The sequence below is a fragment of the Indicator indicator genome, chromosome 22 (genome assembly GCF_027791375.1).
Source record: "Indicator indicator isolate 239-I01 chromosome 22, UM_Iind_1.1, whole genome shotgun sequence".
NCBI lineage: Eukaryota > Metazoa > Chordata > Aves > Piciformes > Indicatoridae > Indicator > Indicator indicator.
In genome coordinates this window covers 13,632,909-13,653,225 of record NC_072031.1, presented here as the reverse complement: position 1 = coordinate 13,653,225, position 20,317 = coordinate 13,632,909, and the positions used below count along the sequence as shown (strand labels likewise).

The following is a 20,317-nucleotide window of genomic DNA, read 5'->3' as shown; positions in this document are numbered from 1 at the left end:
CAGGATGCCTGACAGGGCTGGCCTTCAGTAAACCTTGCTGGAGTTTTGGTTCCTGTGCTTAGTCTTGCACTTGGCAGAAGAGATGTCAGAGCAATCCGCCCAAGGGGAAACACTCCACTACTGGATTTGAATGCAGCCTGGCCTGCAAGATGGACAAAGCAACTTCACCCAGACACTAGTGCCTTGCTTCTCTGCTAGGCCATGCTCATACCAACTGGCCTGGGGTGCTGCCCCAGCAGGGACTGGGAAGAAAACATCCCTCCTGCCACTGACTCAGCCATTCCAGGCAGGTGAGCAAAGGCTCAGGGCCCCACAAGGCTCCTGGTGATTCACTTGACTTTGAAGCAAGCAGGTATACTGGCCTCTCATCTATGGAGCTCAGCAGGCTTGTAGGGCAGGAAATGGGCTGCCTAGAGCTCTTGGGAAAACTGCATGTACTTCTTACTCCCCTCAGCCTGGGAGCCAGGGCTTGGGGGAGGCTTAGTTTGCACTAGACAGGACTGGGGCTGCACCCTAGCAAGTTCCAGCAGCACCAATGCAGCTCTCTCTACTCTCCACTGAGCTTAGCCCTCCAGGAACCCCTGCAGGTGTGAAACAGCCCCAGAGTTGTGTGTTGCTCACAGTGCAGTCAGGTATTGAAACAGACTGTAAATAAACTCTTTGCTAGTATGCATGAGGGCTTGCTGGAAGGAGCAGGACATATTCACTCCCCCCACTTGTTAATACTGTACAGCTCCAATGTGTACAAACTTCTCCAGTGGGCACAGAACACAGTATGGCTCCTGTCTGACACCAGGATGATGTATATTGAGAAATGCTCTTAGTGTCAACAATAAAGTGGATCAATAAATCTCTCTAAGCTCCTAGCTGGTAGCTGTCTCTTGGATCTTGACATGTTCGCCCTGATAGTAAGACAGAAGAGCAGTGAGGGCTTGCAGCAGACTTAATGGAGTCACTTCTGCTTTCTCCACCTCACACAGGCCTTTGCTTGGCTGATCTGCTGCAAGGAGAGGCAATGAAACCAGCAGGTGCAAGGCCAGGGTGTTGGGAGGGGAGACGGGAAGGAGAAAAGTCAGAGGAGGGAAGAAGCACATCTCCAAAGGGGCATGGTGTGCTGGCAGGCTACTAAACACATGCCTCCACTCTCCTGCCATATTCCCACAAATCCACTGGGATTTCCAATCCATACTTGCAAGACAAGCTTAGGAGACAGAAAATACAAACAGCCTCACACAGAAGAGCAGCCTCAGCTCTGCTTATTCCTGTTCTCAGTTTCATCCACAAGCATTTGTTCCCCATTCCCAGAGCAGGGCCTTGGCCTTGAGTGTCAGCAGGGTCCAGTGAGTTACCACAGAGGCTGGAGCCTCTCAGCAAGCTCATGTCCTCACCCTGGCATGAAGCCAGGAGTCGGCTCCAGGAGCCGGGTGACTATCCTGAGGGCACAAGGGAGGGAGTCATTCACCTCCCTCTGAAACCGTGTGCTGGCCACAGGTGGTGTGAACACAAACTGAGCCACGCTGGGCATTTTCAGCAGGTTCAGGAGTTCAGTGGCTCGGATAAGGATCTCCTCAAGGTCCTCTTCTCGGTACACAGAGGTGACAGCAGGGCTCTGCACAAAGGTCCTCATCTTGGACAGGAACATGGACACTCTGCAGGAGAGAAGGACACAGGAATCACCTGGCAAAACCTCTGCATGGTCACTCCTTCAGCCTGTGTGCTCCAAATGACTCTGTTGTAGGTGACACCAAATCTACCCACCCCCTTCTCCTCCCGCACAGAACATTAGTGAGCAGCTGAGTCCCACTTCCCCAAACCGTGCTCCTCCACAGCTTGCTTCCTCTGTCCTGTTTCAGTTTCAGGTTCCACCAGTTGCCAACCTTGGTTATTTAATGCCAGCAAACATCTGTCTGGACCTACAACATCTGTAAATGTCAGCCCTTTGCCCTTTCCTGCTGTCTCTCCTGACCTGGGGATCAAGTCCTGGCTACGAGCTGCCAGCTTGGTCAAGGTGGCCATGAGGACGCTGATGGCCCGGGGCGCGTAGCCAGGGGTGGAGGGCAGCGGCCGGAGCTGGGTGACCTCGAACAGCACAGCCTCCAGCGTCTCAAAGAACCTCAGGATCTGCTCCACGCTGCAGCGCCTGTCGTAGCACACTGACAGGTACTCTCCAACTGCCCAGACCTGAAGGGAAGGCAGAGGTGCTCAGGGTGAAGAGAAACCGAGCCATTTCTAGGGAGCAGCGCATCAGGACAGCTAATGCTAGCAGAGGAGAGGAGGAAAGGGAACCAACAGATGAGTCCACAGTTGGAGCAACATGTGGCAGAAGCAGGCAGACCCTACTTACCACATGGGTGAAGATGACCTCCTTGTTCTGGATGTTGCTGACTGCTCCTGAGAACTCCAGAATCTCTGTGGATAGCTCCACGATGAGCGCAGGGTGCAACCTGCAGAGCGTCACCAGCTGTGAGCTCAGCACCCTGGAGGAAAAATGAGCAGAGCTCACACCACAGGCAAGGTGGCCATCACCACGCTAAGGAGGTGGTGGCAGCACCCACCCGTTGGCACAGCTGTTGTACACTCAGGATGCTTCCCACAGGGCTGGAGATGCAATCTCTGTTTTGCACCCCCCAAAAGTGTGTCACAGCAGGGACTGGGCCCCACAAGTGAAAAGGCTGCTGGGCTGCCCTGGGCTGCCAGGCTGCAACCAGCAGAAGAGCTGTGAGCTTGGCTGGGCCTCCTGTCCCATCTCACCTGTACACATCATCTTTGAATGCTGGGATCTCATAGAGCTGGTCACTCCTCTGCAGCAGCAGCACCACCAGCTGGTTTATCAGTGGCCCATCTGCAAACTGAAAGAGAGCTCTTGTTTCAGCAATACCAGTGGCTGCCAGCAGCCCAAACCCAACTAACCAGCCAGGTGAAACAGCTGTCACAGACACAGCTTCACCTAGCAGGAGGGCAGCAGTGCACACAGCAGGTACCAGGTGCTCATTCTGCTCTCGACCACCTCCTTTACAGCTGGCTGAGAGAACACTGTGAAGCCCAACACTGCACCAGGGAGCTTTTCTGCTTCTCTGGATGAAGTAGCCAGCTCAGTACTGGTTCATGCCAGTATTAGACCACCCCACCCTCCCCTCATGCCCCCATCTGTTGAAGCTGTAATATCTTAACAGTTTTGCTTTTGTAACTGCTCTTCACTTAACAAGACATCCCCATGGTATGACTGGGAGCCAAACTCTCCAGCAAGGGCCTACCTCTGCCACCACCCTGAAAAAGAGCTCCAGTAAGACAGGGACAGTCTCTGCACACTGCACGACCCTTGGGCTGCTGGCCAGGGATCCCAGCAGCTGCCGAAGTGGAATCAGTCTGTGGGCAACAGAAAAGTTACTGCTGAGGGCCTGTTCCCAGCTACTTTCCTGGCTGCCCATCCCTATTCCCACACAAGGCCTCTGAGCACTTGGCAAAAGCTAACACAGGGAAGAGAGCAGCTACACCTTCCCCTGCAATCCCAGTGCTGCATCCCAGAGCTGGATGGCTGAACCAAACCCTTGTGGCAGTCTCCTACAGCAGCTTCCTACCTCTCTGGGGCATCCTCTGAGGTAGACTTGGCACAGAGAAGATACTGGAACATGCTCCTGTAGAGGGGATGGCGAAAGGCTTCCAGACAGGTGGTTGGCTTCACAGCTGGGTCACTGGCAGCCTTCTCAGAGGTAGGAAGAGCAGCTGACCTGGCAGAAGGCACACACAGAATGAGCTGCATTATGAGAATGAGCCAGGGCAGAGCTGGAATCCTGGACAATGGAATAACTCCCTTTCCATGCAAACAGGGACAGCAAATTGGTCTAATCCAGGCCCTCTGAAAGCCAAAGAATCAGGATGACAGAAAATTATGAGCTCAGACCCCTCAGCCTCAGGCAATAGCTCCATAATTTTTTCTGTGTCACTCCTGGGAAAGGAGAAAATGGTGCTCTGTATCCCTTAGTCATTGAAGCCCACCAACATCTTGCCTTTAGGATGACTCTCTTTTCTAAGCACTCCAGAGAGAGCTGCTCATGTCAGGGAAGACAAGGAAGAGAAGGTACAGCAGTGAGAGCTAGTCCCTGTCCTATCCTATCATCCTGGAGACTCACAGTTCCTAATGACCTCAGGAAGAAACCTCTGCATGCCTCCAGGAGAACAAAACCAGAAAAGCTGGGTAAGAGCAGGGAAGAAACAGGGAAGAGAAGATAGCATTACCTCAGCTGCACGTCCAGAGCTGCTGTCAAACAGGGTAGGTCAAGAAGCAAATGGAAGATCTCAATGGCTGTGTCTGCATGCAGCAGAAATGGGAGAAGGTCCACAAACTCAGAGATGAGGGGTGGGCTGTTCCACGCTAGGAACTGCAAGGAACAAGCACAGACTGCTGCAATATCCCTGCTACTCCACCACACCCCCAGACAGTTCTCACACTGTGAACAAAAGGCATGTGGAAGGGAAAATCACTTCTGAAAAGCCAAACCAGAGAGGTCTGAGGGTTTGGTCAAAACCTAGGAGGCTGCTGGAAGCTCAACACAGGCATCTGGCAGCTGGGTCAGTGGCTGGCAAGAAGTGACTTATTAGTTTTTCAGAAACAAAGTGCTGTGTCCTGTGTTCACTCTGTCCCAACCCACTGGCAGCAACACTGGCAGTGCTAATCAGTCCCAGAACCCTCTTTCCTCCTCAAACTCACACTTGCTTTTCTAACAGTTCTTGCTCGTGCTCTCCCTAGCACTGCCACAGAGGCACATAAAGGGCTTTAGGGTGTAAAGAGAAAGTTCTGGGGCACAGAAAGGAACATGCAGCAGGTTCTCTCCTGAGCTGCTCCAGCATGGTGTACCTTGAAGAGATTTGGGAAGCTCTGCCTGAATACACTGGAGGTCTCAGTGAAGAGCTGGCTGTTGTCTTTGCAGAACCGGACAAACTCAAAGGCCAGCGACGCGTTGTGGAAGAGCTGAGCAGGGATATCAGTGAGTAAGTGTCTGTAGATTGCATCAGAGTCCACAGCTGCCACTTTGCCTGGGAAGACACAGCATGCTGCTGAGCACACCCCACCCAGCAGCTCTGCCAACGAGGGCTCCAGGGGGTAAGTCAAACCTGGGTTATGTTTTTCTAAAGAGCACAGCCTCTGGGTCTCCTGGAGTGGGATCATCTATCCCAGAGTACAGCCAATTACCAGCTCTGGCAGCTAGCAAACTGCCAGGAGAAAAGGGCTGTGCAGAGAGTATGCAAGACTCGATGGTGGACAGGGGGGTAAGAGATGATGACTTACTGTGGTTCAGGAAGAACTGGGCAATGGGCAGCAGTGCCCTGGCATAAGCAGCATCCCCACAGATTCTGCCATGCAGGACTTTCAGGAAGGAGGCTGCACGGTACACATAGGAGGAGTCTTGTTTGCAGATGATGTCCATGATTGTCACTGCTTCAATGAGACACTGCAAGACAGCAGAGTCAGATTGGGGTGGGGGAAAGCCACAATGCTCAGAGCTTCAGCATAACTTCTGTGTACTTACAGCTTTCTGTAGGTCTGCATCGTCTTTCTTCAGGGGTCCTGTCAAAGAAAAGAGTCCAAGTTAAAATCTGAGACCAAACAGGAACATCAGGCTGTCAGTTTAAGCTCTAACTCAGAGTTCAGGACAGGTGGGTTAACGAGACGCAAGTTCCACAGCTTTCCCCTTTCAGTCAAGGACAGAAGGCAAAACATGGCCATTGCCTTCAAATCACAGAATCACAGAATGTCAGGGGCTGGAAGGGACCTCGAGAGATCATCCAGTCCAACCCCAACCTCTTCCAGCATCTCAGTTCAGGGCTGATCGATGATGTGCACCAGCAGCTGTTCCACACGTTCCACACCTAGAACCTGACTGCAGACTCCAGGGAGTGAGATCCCAGCCCAGAGAGGCAGTGAACCAGGAACATTTTCAAGAGCAGTACCAAGAGAGCTGCAAGGAGGGTTCAAGGTAAGACTCACGCCGGTGGCTCTGCTCCACCAGCCGCTGGCAGTACTCGAAGGCTTTCTCCCGCAGACGCTCCTTTGGGGGAAGCAGGCGACTGGATGTGGGCAGAGTTGAGACTGTGGACATAACAGACTTGTCCATTCCTGATCTGTCATCTACAGAACAAAGGTTACCATGTATCAGTTCTCATCGTGGGCAACCTAACCCACACAGCTGCCCAACGACAGCAAGGGAGCTGTCTGCCCCCAGCTGCACTGCAAACAAAAGGAGGCTGGGGGAGAAGGGACCCCAGCACCCAGGGCTTTTTTCTCAGAGGCCCATGGGGGTTTGTTTGAAACCAGAGACTCCCTGAACAACCAACTGCTTGTGGAAGTGTTAGTAAGGATCAGCTGGGTCGGTTTGTAATACTCCTTCCCCAAAGTTCCCTGGCTCCTAGCCCCAGACCTGTGAATTCCTGCCCATATTCCTGCACTTGCTGAGCTGTTGGTGCAGCCACCTCATCATTTCTGAGCATGTACAACCCATGCTGGCCTGTAGCCCTTCCACTCATACCTGCATTGGGTGTCTTCAAACCCCTGTCCCCATAGCACAGCAGCCAGTTTCGCAGCATGGAGAAGGCTTGGACGTTGAGCCACTGGTCTTGTGTGTGGTACTGACCCACTGACAGCACTGTGAAGAAGTCTGTGGCAATGGCACCATCCACCTCTGTGACAGGTCCAGGCTGCGAGAAAAGATGCAGCAGGTCAGATTCCCAGGGAAAGCCCACATGAGAAGGTAGGGAAAACTCCATTGTGCCCACAGAGACAAGTAGCCCTCATTTGTACCTCCTGTGGGGGCAGCAGGGGGGCAGTTACCCAGAAAGGGAAAGCCCAGCTCTGTTGGACTCTCTTCTCCAGCTGAAACATTCCAAACTCTCCCCCTCTCTGATAAAGGCCTCACTTCCAATTAGCTTTTATTCCAAGATACATGGTGACTAGAAGACTCTCCCCTCAAGGCTACTTCAAGGATCAAAGTCCTGGCTCTACAGCAGAACTCCTAAATCTTGGAGCTATGAATCCCCCTACTTTGCTTTCCTCTATATCTTGTGATCTATATCACAAAAAGGGACAAGAAACAACAGCGCTTCTAGGTCACCATCTCCCAAAAGACACTGATTGTGGGAACCCAAACCAGCAGGCAACTAACAAATGCACCACAAGATGACCATGGCAACCTAGCACTTACCTGCTTGGTTCTGGGACTGGAGAAGAAGCCTCCAGAGGGCTGAGCCACTCCTTGCTGAGTACTCGCATACCTCAGCCAGTCTGTCATCTTTTTACTGACTACATTGACCTGTTCTGTACAAGAGAAGTCACAGGGTTATTGCCAGATTGGGCAGAGAAGCAGCCTCTGCAACACAGCCCTGCTACCCCTCAGTGGCTGTGCTTCTCCTCCAGCCTAGATCAGTCTCTCTGACACAGCAATTACCACACCGAGGTGGATGCCCTATACTCCTCCTCATACTACTGCAGGTCCAGGATTGCCCACACTCATTTCAGACTTCTGTGTCCTTTGCTCACTCGCAGCCACTGGGTCAGTTTAATTATTGTTTTGCCTGTTTCCTCAGACAAAAAGTCAGGAAGTGAGTGGTGGAACCAAGGACTTTTGGTATGAGTAGAGTCAAGAGGTACTTGTTCCTTTGTTTCCGTCCACAGCTGCTATTAGAATGAAGGTACACTCAGGCAGTGGCTGGCTTCAGCTCTGCAGACAAAGGCATAAATCCCTTGCAGAGGACATGCAGAGGCTAAGGCAGGTAATCCTGCCTGCTCAGCCAGCCCATACACCCTGGCCCAGCATCCTCCCCAAGGCTTTGTCTGGCCTGCAGTGCGTGGTACACACAAACCTCACAGGGAACTCCCCAAAACAGGCTCTTGCTCACAACCCCTCACCATTTTAAGCCTGGAATGCCTCCTGTGGTTTATTTATCAGTCCTGCCTCTCTCATGAAGAGTACCTCTAGTTGTTTTTGTGGCTCTTCTGAACAGTTACACAAGCACGTCTCTCTGTTTCTGTCTCTCACTTTGTTTGCTCTGCAGGGTAGCTACAACTTCACATCCCTACTGCATCTGGAGACCTAGTACATGTTACCCTGACACAGATCTATACAGAACAGAGGCTGTGGACACTGGAAAGGGCCAAAGCAGCTAAAGGCCCAGTCCTGTTTTTCAGTGCTGGAAAATATCTTGCCTAATAAGTCCACTTTCCTTGTGGCAGAAATGTCACTTTTCACAGCAGTTTCCAAGTTCTACTCCTAGCCAAAGCCTTCTGATCACTACACAGATCAAAGGAAGAAGGTAATCTCAAGCCTTCCTATCCATTTACCTTCAGTTAGAGATTCTGGTGAAAGACTGATGACATTTGACAGGACAGGAAGAATGTACCGAGCACTCTGACCCTCAGGCAGTCTTCTTTCAAGGACTTTTACAATACGTTGCCCCACAGCAGCCACTTCACCCTTCTTGTTTCCCTTAAAGATAAAGCACAGGTAAAGCTAGTCAGATAATCTTTGACTAGTGCTAGAGACCAGTACCACACAAACTCTTCCATCAGGCATCAATAACCATGTCAAACATCAAAAACCACTTCACAACACAGGCTGATTCTACAGAGATTTGCAACAGGAATTCACAGATCCCAGGAGGGCAGATGGAACAACAGGTTTGTGGACAAGCATCATCTGAAGTGGAAATTAACAACCTCTGAAGTGGAAATTAACAACTGCAGTGGATGTCTTCAAATTAAACACCGTGATCCATCAAATGTAGAGCAGAGAGTGCTGGCACTAACTGCTCCCCATGTGGTCAGCCTGCTAGCTCAATTGTTAAATTAGAAATTTATGAACAGAAAACAAACTGTTGTAACATGTTCTAGGACTCTCTGCTTAGTCCACAGCCTCACAATATGGAAAGTAATGCAGCTTCCTCTTTTGGAAGTAAGAGTAGTGAAAAAAAAAAATCCAGCTTATTCCTCAGAGAGCAGTTACTGTGGGCAGCAATCAAACCAAGAAGGTTCTCATGTTTCCTCCATGGAGAATCTAGATCTTTGAAGTGCCATCCATATTTATAGCACTACATGGTTTATAGGTTCTATTTCTTTTTTTATATATACATTTTTTTTTTTAACATTTAAGCATGAAAGCCAGCATCATAAAATCAAAAAGTAGCAGCAATAAATTCTCAAACCTTTTGCTCTACAAGTTCAAGCAGTCCTGGCTTGATGTCTGTTATAGCAGCTAGCACTAAGTCACTCCTTTTTGCTTCCAGTTAGTTACAAGCCTGCTTGATGTCCTCAGTCTCTGTACATCAGTTTTAAGCAGCCATTGTTATCAAACACCACACATACAAAAAGTTGTTGTTTCTTTCCTACTTGAAGCAAAATAATTAGGCTCCTTAAATGAACACAGAAATGCTTCTACTTTTTCCTACATACTTTCAATTGATTTTCATGCTCCTTGAGCTCAGCGAACAGGGAACAATCAGAAAACAAATCCATATTGACAGGGGAAGATTTTGGACTTGGCAGATCGTTTACCTGAGCCAAAAGGATGGAGGATACCAAGCTCAAGAGCTTTGTATCTTGAATCTCATCACAGGAGAGGATCAGATCATTACAAGGTGACATCTCCCTCAGGATGGCAGCACATAACACCTGAATCTGCTCAGGGCACTTGGATGAACACAGCACTGTCTGCAACAGTTCCACAAACTTGCCATCTAGCCTGCAAGAGTCACAGGAAAGAATCACCACAAGGCAAGAAACGATTTAGACATTTATTTCCTGTATATTCTTGGGATGGCCTCCCTTGATGCTAATGCCATTTTAGCACCTTCACTTCTGAGTTTTGTTTCTTAGCCCAGCTTGAAAAGGCACTCAGTAACACAAACATCTGTAACTTTTACTGCAAAAGGGGGTAGGAAAGTAAGAAAGAAAGAAAAAAAAAACCAAAGAGATATTTTATATTTATCTAGAACTCAGTGTTTTCAAATCAGGTTTTTTGTTTGTTTGGGTTTTTGTTTGTTTGTTTTGGGTTTTTTTGTAACAATTCCACCCCCTTCATGAAAGTGATGCTTTGCTCTTTGTGCACATCAAAGACACCAAGCTACTCACCTGCGGGGGTATTTGGTGGCAGCGATGGTGAGGTGCAGCCTCTGGAGACAGTCCACGGCCTCGGGGCCCAGCTCCGGGCCCTGCAGGAGGGAGGCGACGCGGGACGCGAATCTCCGCAGCTCTTCCTCTTGGATCTCCCTGCCGGGGGAAGCGGCCGTCGGGACCCCGGCCACGGCCCCTCTTTAGAAACCCTGGGGGTTGCATCTTCCCCCCCAAACTCCCCACTCCCGTGGAGCAGCGCCGTGGCCCTGCCAGCCCCAGGCGCGGTACTTCCGACGGGACCCCGACCTGCCCTAACGGTGCTCTGTCGTCCTCCCCCGGCCCCTCAGCATCCACCCCGGGATGGCAGCACCCCTTCCCTACCTCGCCTGCTTGAGGAAGCTTTCGGCCGCCGCCGTGAACATGCCGAACGCTCCGCTGCTCCGCCCGCCTGGGTCCGCGGCCAAAGCGGCCCCCCAGGGGCGGGCGGTCCGGCATGGCCAGCTCCGGGGGGACGCGGCCGCTGCTGCACGAAGGTTCCGCCTAGAGGCGAAGTTCCGGGAAAGCTGGGGCGTGGTCGCTCCCAGCCCTAGGGAAACCGGGCCCGATGCCCTCAGAGAGCAGGGAAGAAGGGATAATGACAAAATCATCTCCATGGATTATTTCAAGACAGTGCTGCTGTTATTCAGGAGTTCGCAGTGAAGCTTGTCCCTGATGCCATCCCACAGAGCATGGAGAGCAGCTCTTGGGACTCAACCCACTGGGAAACATCACCCCATGGCAAGAGATGTGGCAGGATTTAGGTTTCTAAGAGCATGATGATAAAAGATGCCATATCAGCCTTTCCTGCAATCCATTCAAAGAATGCTTTCCAAAAATGGCAAGAGGTGTTAAAAATAGCTTCTCAGCAAGTGGGCTTCAGAGCTTCCAAAAGGTTAAGCAAGCATTAACTCCCATCAGAAACGTCTCTCCTCCTGCCTGCTAACACACCTGAGCCTCTCACTGCCATGCTGTTCATCACCCTGCAGGGAGGAGGAGATGTCATGAGAGGAAACTTGGCACTCTGCCTTTTGGTACTTCTCTGCCCTATGACCCCCTGACAGTTAGCCAGCTGAGCACCAGCTCCTTTTTGCCCTCCAAGAACACCCCAGCTATGAACAACAGAGGTGTATCCAGGCAGTAGGCTGACTTGCATTCAGGTTTCTCCCTGCACACCTTCTCCTCTGCCTGTGTTGAAACCATGCCTGATGTATGGGGGGAGATGTGAACATTTTAAAAGATACTAAGAAAATAAAAAAAATAAAAAATTTATTCTGGGTAATTATCTTTTCCACTGTGTACAATTTTTTTAATTTTAAAATGGTATTCAAATGCAGCTACTTTACATTAATGGAGGTCTTAAAAGATATTCCTACTTCCTTTTGGAGCTCTGAATGTCTTTCAGTTACAACAAATCTTGAATTTAAATTGTAGCTCTGTTAGGAGCACAAGGCAGGAAAAAACTAACTATTAGGTAGGTGAGTAACCAACCTCATGTGCTTAAATGAAACTGTTACACATCACAGGGAAATAGACTGAAATAGTTAATCTTTCAGAATAACAACCTTCCACTTCATGACAAAATGAAAGCTAGAGCTGGATGAATGGTTTATAATCCCCAGAAGCATTAGGGATCTGAAACACACACATGTACCTATGTTCAGTCTGCTGTGAGTTATCAGCTTCCCAAGTAACAGGAAAGGGATAAAAAGCAGGGTATCTGTAACTCTAAAGCAGTGCCTGGTATCCAGACATGTACTATTCTCCTACAGCATTTAATCAAAACAGCAAAAGGAAAAAAACCCCACAACTAAACCACTCTGTCTCCTCACATTGTGAGAAGGGGAAGCTGCTGCAGAATCTAAGCCCCACCACTGGAAAGATTCAAGCCTGTCACTCAAAAGCAGCAAGCAATTTCAGGGTATTTTCTCTTTCATATATAATTTTATTTCTGGTTATAGAAATAAATGCTAAGAGGAGAAGCAACATTCCCCAACCACATACATCAAATTAAGGTAACAGAACAGAACAGTTAAAATAAATGGAAAAAAAAAAAGTAGAAATTTAAAACTTTGTTATAGCTTTAAAATATTAATGTTCTTGGTACATTAGAAATCACATTCAGATCTCAAATTACTTAAAATAAAAAAAAGTATGGCTCCATATTAAAAAAAAAAAATCCAAACCCACTGTATCCCATCTGATGTGGAAATGCAGGTCCTGCTCCTTGGATGCTCTTACTTGCCATCTCCTCTGGTGAGCAGCAGCCTCCTCAGCAGGACCAAGACACTCTCCCACCCCTTGTGGGAGCCAAGCCATGGTCTGCCTGTGCAGTCGAGCATCTCACAGGAGCAGTGCTGCAACATGGCTGGATAAAGATGAACTTCCTGTCCCTTGCCCCAGACAGAGCTTTTCCCCCCTTGGGATACACACCTGCTTTTTGAAAAGCACTGATAACAAAAACAAGTCACAAAAAAAAAATACTTTCGATATCAGCTGTAAAAAAAACTCAGAACAACCACCCCCAAACAAACACAACCCCCAAAACATCTGGCTGGATGTGTCTTGTACAGGCAACACCAGGAACTGAAATGCAAGCATGGCTTTAGTTCCCCACCCCTCCCATCTTTCCCTATCTTTAAATTAAGTGCCAAATCCAGCTGGAAGAGGTAAGGCTCCCCCAGATCACTGTAGCAACACGCTTCCATCAAGCCATTGAGGTATTTCAGGTCCTTGTCTGACTCCAGCCTTCCCCCAAGGCCTCAGTTGGAATGTGTCCCTGCAGAACAGGGGGAGATTCAAATTCTGAATTTCTGCTTTTTTAAAGCAAACATTCAGAGTTGGATCTGAATTTCCAGCTTTCCCAACCATTGCTCAGGTACATCTTTCGATTTATCTCTGACAGCTTTTAACAGTCCTTTGGATAACTACAAATTCTTCAGTGCTCTTTTGGGCTGCATGGAGGTTGGCTGGCAGGCTGGGCAATGCCAGTCTTACCATGGTACAGACAGCACATCCAGAACCCCAGACAACACAATCACATAAGATTTTCATATTTTAAAGCCAGCCCATTTTCTGCATCAGTGTATTTGAATAAGTTTTTTTTTTTTTTTAAACATTCTCTGTTTTCTTTTCCATTAAAGCAAAAAATATCTTACAAACAATGCTCTGGTTGCCTCTACTTCAAGCCCACTTGGAGGAGAAGGAGAGAGAGACAAAACAAGCTTAGATTTACATTTTCTAAAGAGTCAGCTTGCCTACTTAGCAGCCTGTCCACCTCTCAAGAGTGGCATATAAATCAGCAGAACATTAGGATGTTCTGCACTGTAGACTTTTAGCAGCAAGGCAGCAAAACAGAAGGACATCTCACTTTTTCTGCTCTGTTTAAATCTCATTTTTCTTCAGCTAACAGCCCAGTTTCTCCTCGATGTTGCCCTTAGTTTTAAGAAAGGCTGTTTCAGACTGTTTTAGGTGGAACTGAGGTGGAGTAGAAGCAGGACTGAAAGGTCTACATCACAGCAAAGGTGCATTGCTTAGCTCAGCAGCAGACATGAAGCAGCAACCAAATACTAGGGGAAGTCTGGTTTTCACATGAATTGGTCTCTGCTGAGGAGGAAAGCTGTTGCCTTTTACTGCTCCTATTCTGGTTAGACTTCTCACCAGCAGTCCTGTCCTCCCTTAGGTATACCTCCCTGACCACCAGAGAGCAAGTACTGGTGTGAAGCATTCACTCAGGTCCTTACAGAGAAAGAAATTTCTACCTCTGAAAGAGAAATTTGGGTTAGGAGGACAGGTATTGTCTGTTTGCAGGAATAATTCTCAAAAGGCCCAAGTAGGTCAAAGCAGATGCTTCTCTAAGTTTAGTGAGCCTTATAGAGTTAAAACCATGACTGAAATTTGGCCAGCTAAGTAAAATTTACTCCCTTTGAGTGGGAGCATGAGAAAAACTCTTGTGCGTTAGTTTTTAAGGGGACATACACACACCTCACACCCCATGAAAAGACAGAAGCACCATAAAAAGGAGAAAAATCTCACCACAGAGGAAAAGAAACTATTTCCACTAGTGCCCCAGTGTTAACTTAGCCACCTGACAGACAGGGAGGAATTCCTCAACTTAACAGCATCCTCATGGACCCTCCCTTAGTTTCCTGTTAGAATTAAGGTCCCATTAGTGACAGAGCAGAATCTGTAAAGAACTCCCTGACAACTCATCAAGAGAGAATTTGAGATAGGATTCCAGCTTTCAGTAGTGCTATTTGGGGAATTTTCTTCCCAGAAAAGGAGCATGGACTAGAGTTGCTGAAAGCATGACAAAGGCAGAAGCAGGGCTGCTGCACAAGGAAGATGCAAGTACCAAGTAATCTCTTCTGCTCTGCGAGAGGAATTAAAGCAATCACTGAAGTAAAGCTGCTTCTATGGGCTGCTCACACTCCTTACAAACACAGCTGCACTGTTCTTTGAGAATCAGTGCCTGGGTGCAGGAATTTACCAACATACTGTATAAAAGTCCTTGTAAAGTACCATTTAAGAGAAAGAAATACATGGACTATTTATATATCTATATACTCTCTCACACACACACACACTCACACATTAATAAATATTAATCTCATGTTTACACAGACCTAATTTTATATTCTCTGGAAAACAAAACAAAACTAAAAAAGCCATGAAAATTTAAAGGGTTTCTTCCTTAGCTGCCACTCATGAATTGTCAATGTTTGGTATTTTTTTTTTCCTGCCTTGAGAGTCAAGGGGTAGACGTAGCACAACTCCCCTCAGGCTCACAAAACTTAGAAGTGACATGGAAGGAGAGGACCAGCCATACATTCTGAAGGGTTTTAATTCAGTGTTGGTAAATTGAAAAAGTATCAAAAGAATTGTCTGAACATATAAATACAAAGCTTAAAAGTTGATTACAAATTTGGAATTTAAATATAGTGCTCCAAAAAAAAAAAAAAAACAAAACCAAAAACCAACAAACAATAAACCAACCAACCAACCACAAAACAAAACACAAACCCAACCCAACAAGTCTTTTTCCAAAATGTCTTTCTTGCTCAGGCTGAAGTAAAATGCTCACTGCTGGATAGTATATGAAAGAGACCTGAATGGAGAGAGCCCACCAGCACAGCTAGGTATTTCCCACTGCTGGATAGCATGTATGCACAAACACATGCACCTCCCTCCAAACAGCACCCCTAGCAGCAAGAGATGCTGATCTTGTCACAGCCCAATGGCTGCTAGGCACTCACAGACAGGTGCTCCAGCACAAAGGCACAGCTGATCCTGCATTTTGATCTGCATTCGGAGGCATCACTTCCCAACCCCATCAGCTCCAGCAATCCAGATGACCTTGTAGTGTAACTGTTTTCTGCAGCACGGCTGGCTCCTTGGTAAGCTACACCTTACAACAGTAGTGTATGCTATGGTAGTAGCAGCTTTGGCATCATTTTTCACCCAGAAGGAAGCAAAAAGTTACATGGTTGAACAATCTGTTGCACAACTGCAACTGAACACACAGATTCTCACCAGATGCAGACCTTCAAGCAATGGCATTAAATTAGGAGTTGGATTAAAGGACTCTGGAGTTGACAGAAACAACTATAAGTAGAGGGGGCAAACCGATGGGGAGCAGAAACAGGAGCTTCCTGAGAGACCAGCTGACAAGGGAAGACAGACCACATGCTGCAGGACGGCATGTGCAAACTCAAAAGCTCACTGTGCAGGGGCAAAGTTACAAAGCTAGTCATGTTTATTCTTAATGCCCTAGTTCAACTTCTTAGCAAGCAAGACTGAAAAACCTGGAAGATTTTGCATCAAGGAGAGTTCCACATTAGATTGAAAGTATCATTTGATAAGGTAAAGCACAGCTATTTTAAAAAGTTATTAAGATACTTCAGGGCTGCCTCCTGTTCAGAAAGCTCCATGACCTAAGCTGCCACTCTTCATTGGGAGAGAGGGACAAGATGGTAGCATGAGGACTAAAACAATCCAGAGTGCTTTCAGTTTGCTCTGTGACTCTTATTCCTTACAATTGTCTTGCAATAAGAAACCAAACAAGCACTGGGCTGTACTTGCAGAAGCGCAGCTAGCAGGCCAAGGAAGGGATTCTTCCTCCGTTCCATCCAACATCTGTCAGATTACATCTGTAGTACTAAGCCAGGTTTTTGGGCTCCCAAGTACAAGACAGACAAGGACCTTCTGCAGCAATGCCACCTAATGTCTGAGGGGTTGAGTACATGTTGCACAAGAAGAGACAGACAACTAGGTTGGCTCAGCCTTAAGGAAAGGAAGCAAATGGGGGAGGGAGAAAGTCTTATTGATGTCATCAACTACCCATTTGGAAGATGCAAAGAAGGCAGTGCTAGGCTCTTCTCAGAGGTGTGATGTGATAGAACAAGAGGCAACAAACACATGCACAGGAAATTCTTAGCTCAGAAAATATTTTCACCTCATGGGTGGCCAGTTGCAGAGTCTCTACCTCTGGAGACAATTAAGCCTGAGCTGGACAAGATCACAACAATCTGATCTAGTTAGACTTGCTCACAACAGGAGATTATAGTAGAGACCTCCAAAGGTTTCTTTCAGTCCAAGTTATTCTGTATTTTTATGCAGCTACAGCTGGCCAGTGGCAGAGACAATAAACAGAGATGTGATCTCCCCTTATCCTGCAGTTTTATGTGACCTGTGTTTATCACAATGATAAACTGTAATTTAAATAGTAGTCTAAACCTCAGAAACAAAGATGGGACAACCAACCATGTGGAATTTAATACTTATATGCAATAAGCTTGAAGAAGCAGCTTTTGATCCCCTCTGAAAAGGTACAGAACTATTGCTAGTCTAAATCCTTGTCATCCAAGATCCTTAAACCCAGGTATGGCAGGAAAACATTCCTCCTTTCACCCTACATTTTGACATTCATTTATACTCTAACACACAGAGTGATGTCAAACATCTCACCGGGAAACCCTCTTGCCAACACAGATGAAAAGTTCTAACATCAATTTAACATCCCCAGTGGCCAGTGAAAAGTGCTGCACACCATATGAAAGCTCAGATCTATTGCTGAGATATAGGTCCCCAGCCTTCTGTGCTTCAAGTTTTATTTTACTGCTGGCATTTCCCTACTGGAAAAGGAAAAAAAAAGTTGAAGTTAACTTTGAACAACAGTTCTAAGTCAGTACACAAGACACTTGTCTAAAAAAACATGAAATACAGAGTTTACTCCCCTCAAAACCTGAAGCCAGACCATGACATTGATTGCAGAAGCACTGTAAAGGCTTTTTCCTCTTAAAAAGCTCTCTCCTCTTAAAAAGCTTTAACCTGTCTCTCAAACCACACTCCTGAACAAGCTGTGCTCAACAGTAACGTGTCTAAAGTAACAGCATGAAAAACTAAGTACAGGATAACCACACTGATCTTTCTCAGCCTGCTCTGGAGCTCCACACTTCCAAAGGTATCCTTGACTCCTTGTGCAGAGCTGAATGTAAGGTGCTGCTCCCATCAGTGGATAAAAATGGCTGGATGTACTACAGGGGACAGCATTAATAGCATGGAAGAGGGAGGAATATAGGAAGGAAAAGGAGTTGAAAAGAATACATGAGCTAATCATGAACTTCACTTTTGTAGTCAGCACTGTGTTATCACTAAACCAGATTAAACTGATCTCACTGTAAAAAGCTTCCTGTATCACAAGAGCCAAGGTCAAGATAACACAATAACTAAGGAATTCCAGTGGCATAAACCCAAGAACAACTGCACCCTGCTTTGAACTGAGGCAACAAAAGTTCCTATAAACTGACTGCAACCAAAACAAAACTTGTCTTTGCCACTGCCAAAGATGAAAACAGATCAACAGGGAATAGCAAAACAGTAAATTCACACATTAAGAACTTTGTTTTAATTTTTCCCTAGGTTTAAGTTCTAGCAGGTTAAAAATTCAATATGCCTTGACTTTCCTTACACAGACAGCGGAAAATTCAGTGAAGTCTTCTAGTTCTCTTCCCCCTTTTTACACCATACAAAACAAGTTTGATGACCAATTTAAAATGATCTGAGTACCACACATGACCATTAAGGGAAACATTTTCTTTCTAGCTGAAGATTTAATTTTACCATCACATTAATTTTCATTCCTCTGCTGTGCTCAGAACTGAAAGCCTGGGGAATCAAGGCTGATATGTAAAAATAGTCAAGCTGTCTTTCAGACTCGGCTGTGTGTGGAAAGAATTCATCTGATGGCATGAAACAACATGTCCCCAGTTCATGTGTTCCAGATGTGGACCACATTGTTCCACAGCTCTCAACAGGATTTAGTAAGAACTGTTATTTTAACTAGGACCAGGAAATGATATAGGCAAAGAAAACTTACAAAGAAAATGTTTTCAAGTGGCATGGCTGCTTCTTACAGTAGCAGGGAGCTGCAGCAGACTGAGAAAGCAAAAATCCCCTGATAGAGCAAACTGACAAGTTCCAGACTCCTCAAGCAAAATAAGTGAACAGATCAAAGATATTTGCTTATCCTCGACTCGCATTTTAAGCGGCAGGCATGGTGAGCTACAAAAGGAAGAGTGAGAAAGTGTTATTCTGTTCACAATACTTAGGGGAGATCTATTCATGCAACCTGAGGATGGACTTTCAAGAGGTATCTATAAAGCAGCAGCTGGCTTATGAAAACTGGCATTCAGCTGCTGTACTTCTATGGTGCTGGACGAGTTTACAGAAGTTTAGGGCCTAATTACTCAGACTTTCCAAGAGAAAAAGCAGCAGTAAAGAAAAACCCACAAGACCCTGGCAGCTTCACCTCCTGAACAGTATTCCATTGGTTGCTCATCTTACGCTGACTCACCCAACGTACTGGAAACCTCAAGGCTCCTCTGTTTCAAGAAAGCTTCCCAGCCTCAGGGCTGTTTCAGAGGCGTGCCTCTATCTAAACCTGCAAGTAATGATTAATCACAGAAACTCTGCTGAACTTTCACTTGTTCATTCCTCCCTGAAGTCTATTTTATTGAATTCTGGCTTTGAAAAGGTGATAGAAAGCAGAGCTAAGCCCTGTGCTTTTCTGCTATGGCACACCCAGCCTTCCTAGCAAGAAAGGTGACAGCTGGAGGCCAGCCTGCCTCAATTACTCTGTGGTCTGTAACACTCCTCCTTCACAAAATGATTTCAAAGTACTAAAATCCAATCACTGAACTTGTCACTAAAGGGACAGACGTAAATTATGCCAGCCTAGCTGTAGATAAATGAACTGCCCTGAATACCTTGTGGGCCTGTAACTGGTGAAGGTAACCACAAATCATGAGTCCAAGAAATTCTTTCCCTCTTTCAGAAATACTGCTCACAAAACAATTGGCTTGAATCTGAAACATGGCTGGGTTTTATTCACGTGGTGGGACTTGGCTATTGAACAGGATTTGGTGAAGAGGAAGGAAACCTAGAAGGGAACAAGTGATGACAGCTGTTACCTTGTGGATTTCCTCCCCAGATTCCAGCAGACACTGAATAGCTGTGCCTTACCCCCTAATCCCCACAGACTTACTGACAGTATCATTTACTGCACACTGGGGAAGTCTTTTTGTAACATTTTCTGCAGTGGGCTTGTCTCTCTGCTCTGGGAGAACACTGTCAGAACATGCAAGACAATGACCTGACAATAAATCAGGACAAATGGGAGATAACCTACCAAAGGCAGATCCTATCCCTCTTTGCCATTACCAAAGCTATGACATTTTCTCAATTAAAAGATCTCTGCTGTGCTGCCAGAAGACACATTAACCAAGGTGACTGCAAACAGCCACAAACCCAAAGGCTGGAGGTATGCAGGGGCTGATTTCTTTGCCAGTCACAAGGCATCACAAGCACCCACTGTTTCATGTGGTTGAAGTGACTCAGATCTGCTTTACTTGTAAGTCATACTTGTAGCATGTGATAAGCCTGGAATACAGTCTGGGTAAGAGCCTCCTCCTACTGGCCAACCCAAATAGCCCTTGAGGGAGGAGAGATGGGAAAGGCAGCCAGGCAATGAAAGGAAACTCCAAATTCCTTTTGGAAAACCTGTTTAAAGAAATCCAGTGACTTTTGCCACATGGAAAATAAAAGACCTCTTTTGCCTTGGTCTCTACACTCTTGCAGAATTTGCATTAAACACTGTTTGAACTCTGCTGCCTCTCACCCCAG

General features: G+C 46.8%; 1 protein-coding gene across 1 annotated transcript; it reads right to left on the bottom strand.

Moving 5' to 3' along the window:
- Nucleotides 1-1,331: 1,331 nt before the first annotated feature.
- Nucleotides 1,332-10,521, bottom strand: AP5Z1 (adaptor related protein complex 5 subunit zeta 1). The gene is made up of 17 exons (XM_054391059.1): nt 10,481-10,521; nt 10,118-10,255; nt 9,542-9,728; nt 8,333-8,477; nt 7,197-7,309; nt 6,525-6,693; nt 5,987-6,127; nt 5,529-5,566; nt 5,288-5,450; nt 4,856-5,034; nt 4,237-4,379; nt 3,579-3,728; nt 3,255-3,366; nt 2,752-2,849; nt 2,345-2,477; nt 1,967-2,181; nt 1,332-1,649 (listed from the first exon to the last, which is right to left on the bottom strand). The coding sequence occupies exons 1-17, from the start codon at nt 10,519-10,521 to the stop codon at nt 1,385-1,387; spliced, it is 2,430 nt and encodes an 809-aa protein (XP_054247034.1). The 3' UTR covers nt 1,332-1,384.
- Nucleotides 10,522-20,317: the final 9,796 nt, after the last annotated feature.

Excerpts from the sequence above, each read along its gene's own strand:
- AP5Z1 (XM_054391059.1), bottom strand. The coding sequence starts at position 10,521 with ATGTTCACGGCGGCGGCCGAAAGCTTCCTCAAGCAGGCGAG. Across the intron at positions 8,478-9,541 it reads CCTCCATCCTTTTGGCTCAG|GGAAACAAGAAGGGTGAAGT; the intron begins GTAAACGATCTG and ends TTTATCTTTAAG. Across the intron at positions 2,850-3,254 it reads TTTTCAGGGTGGTGGCAGAG|TTTGCAGATGGGCCACTGAT; the intron begins GTAGGCCCTTGC and ends GCTCTCTTTCAG.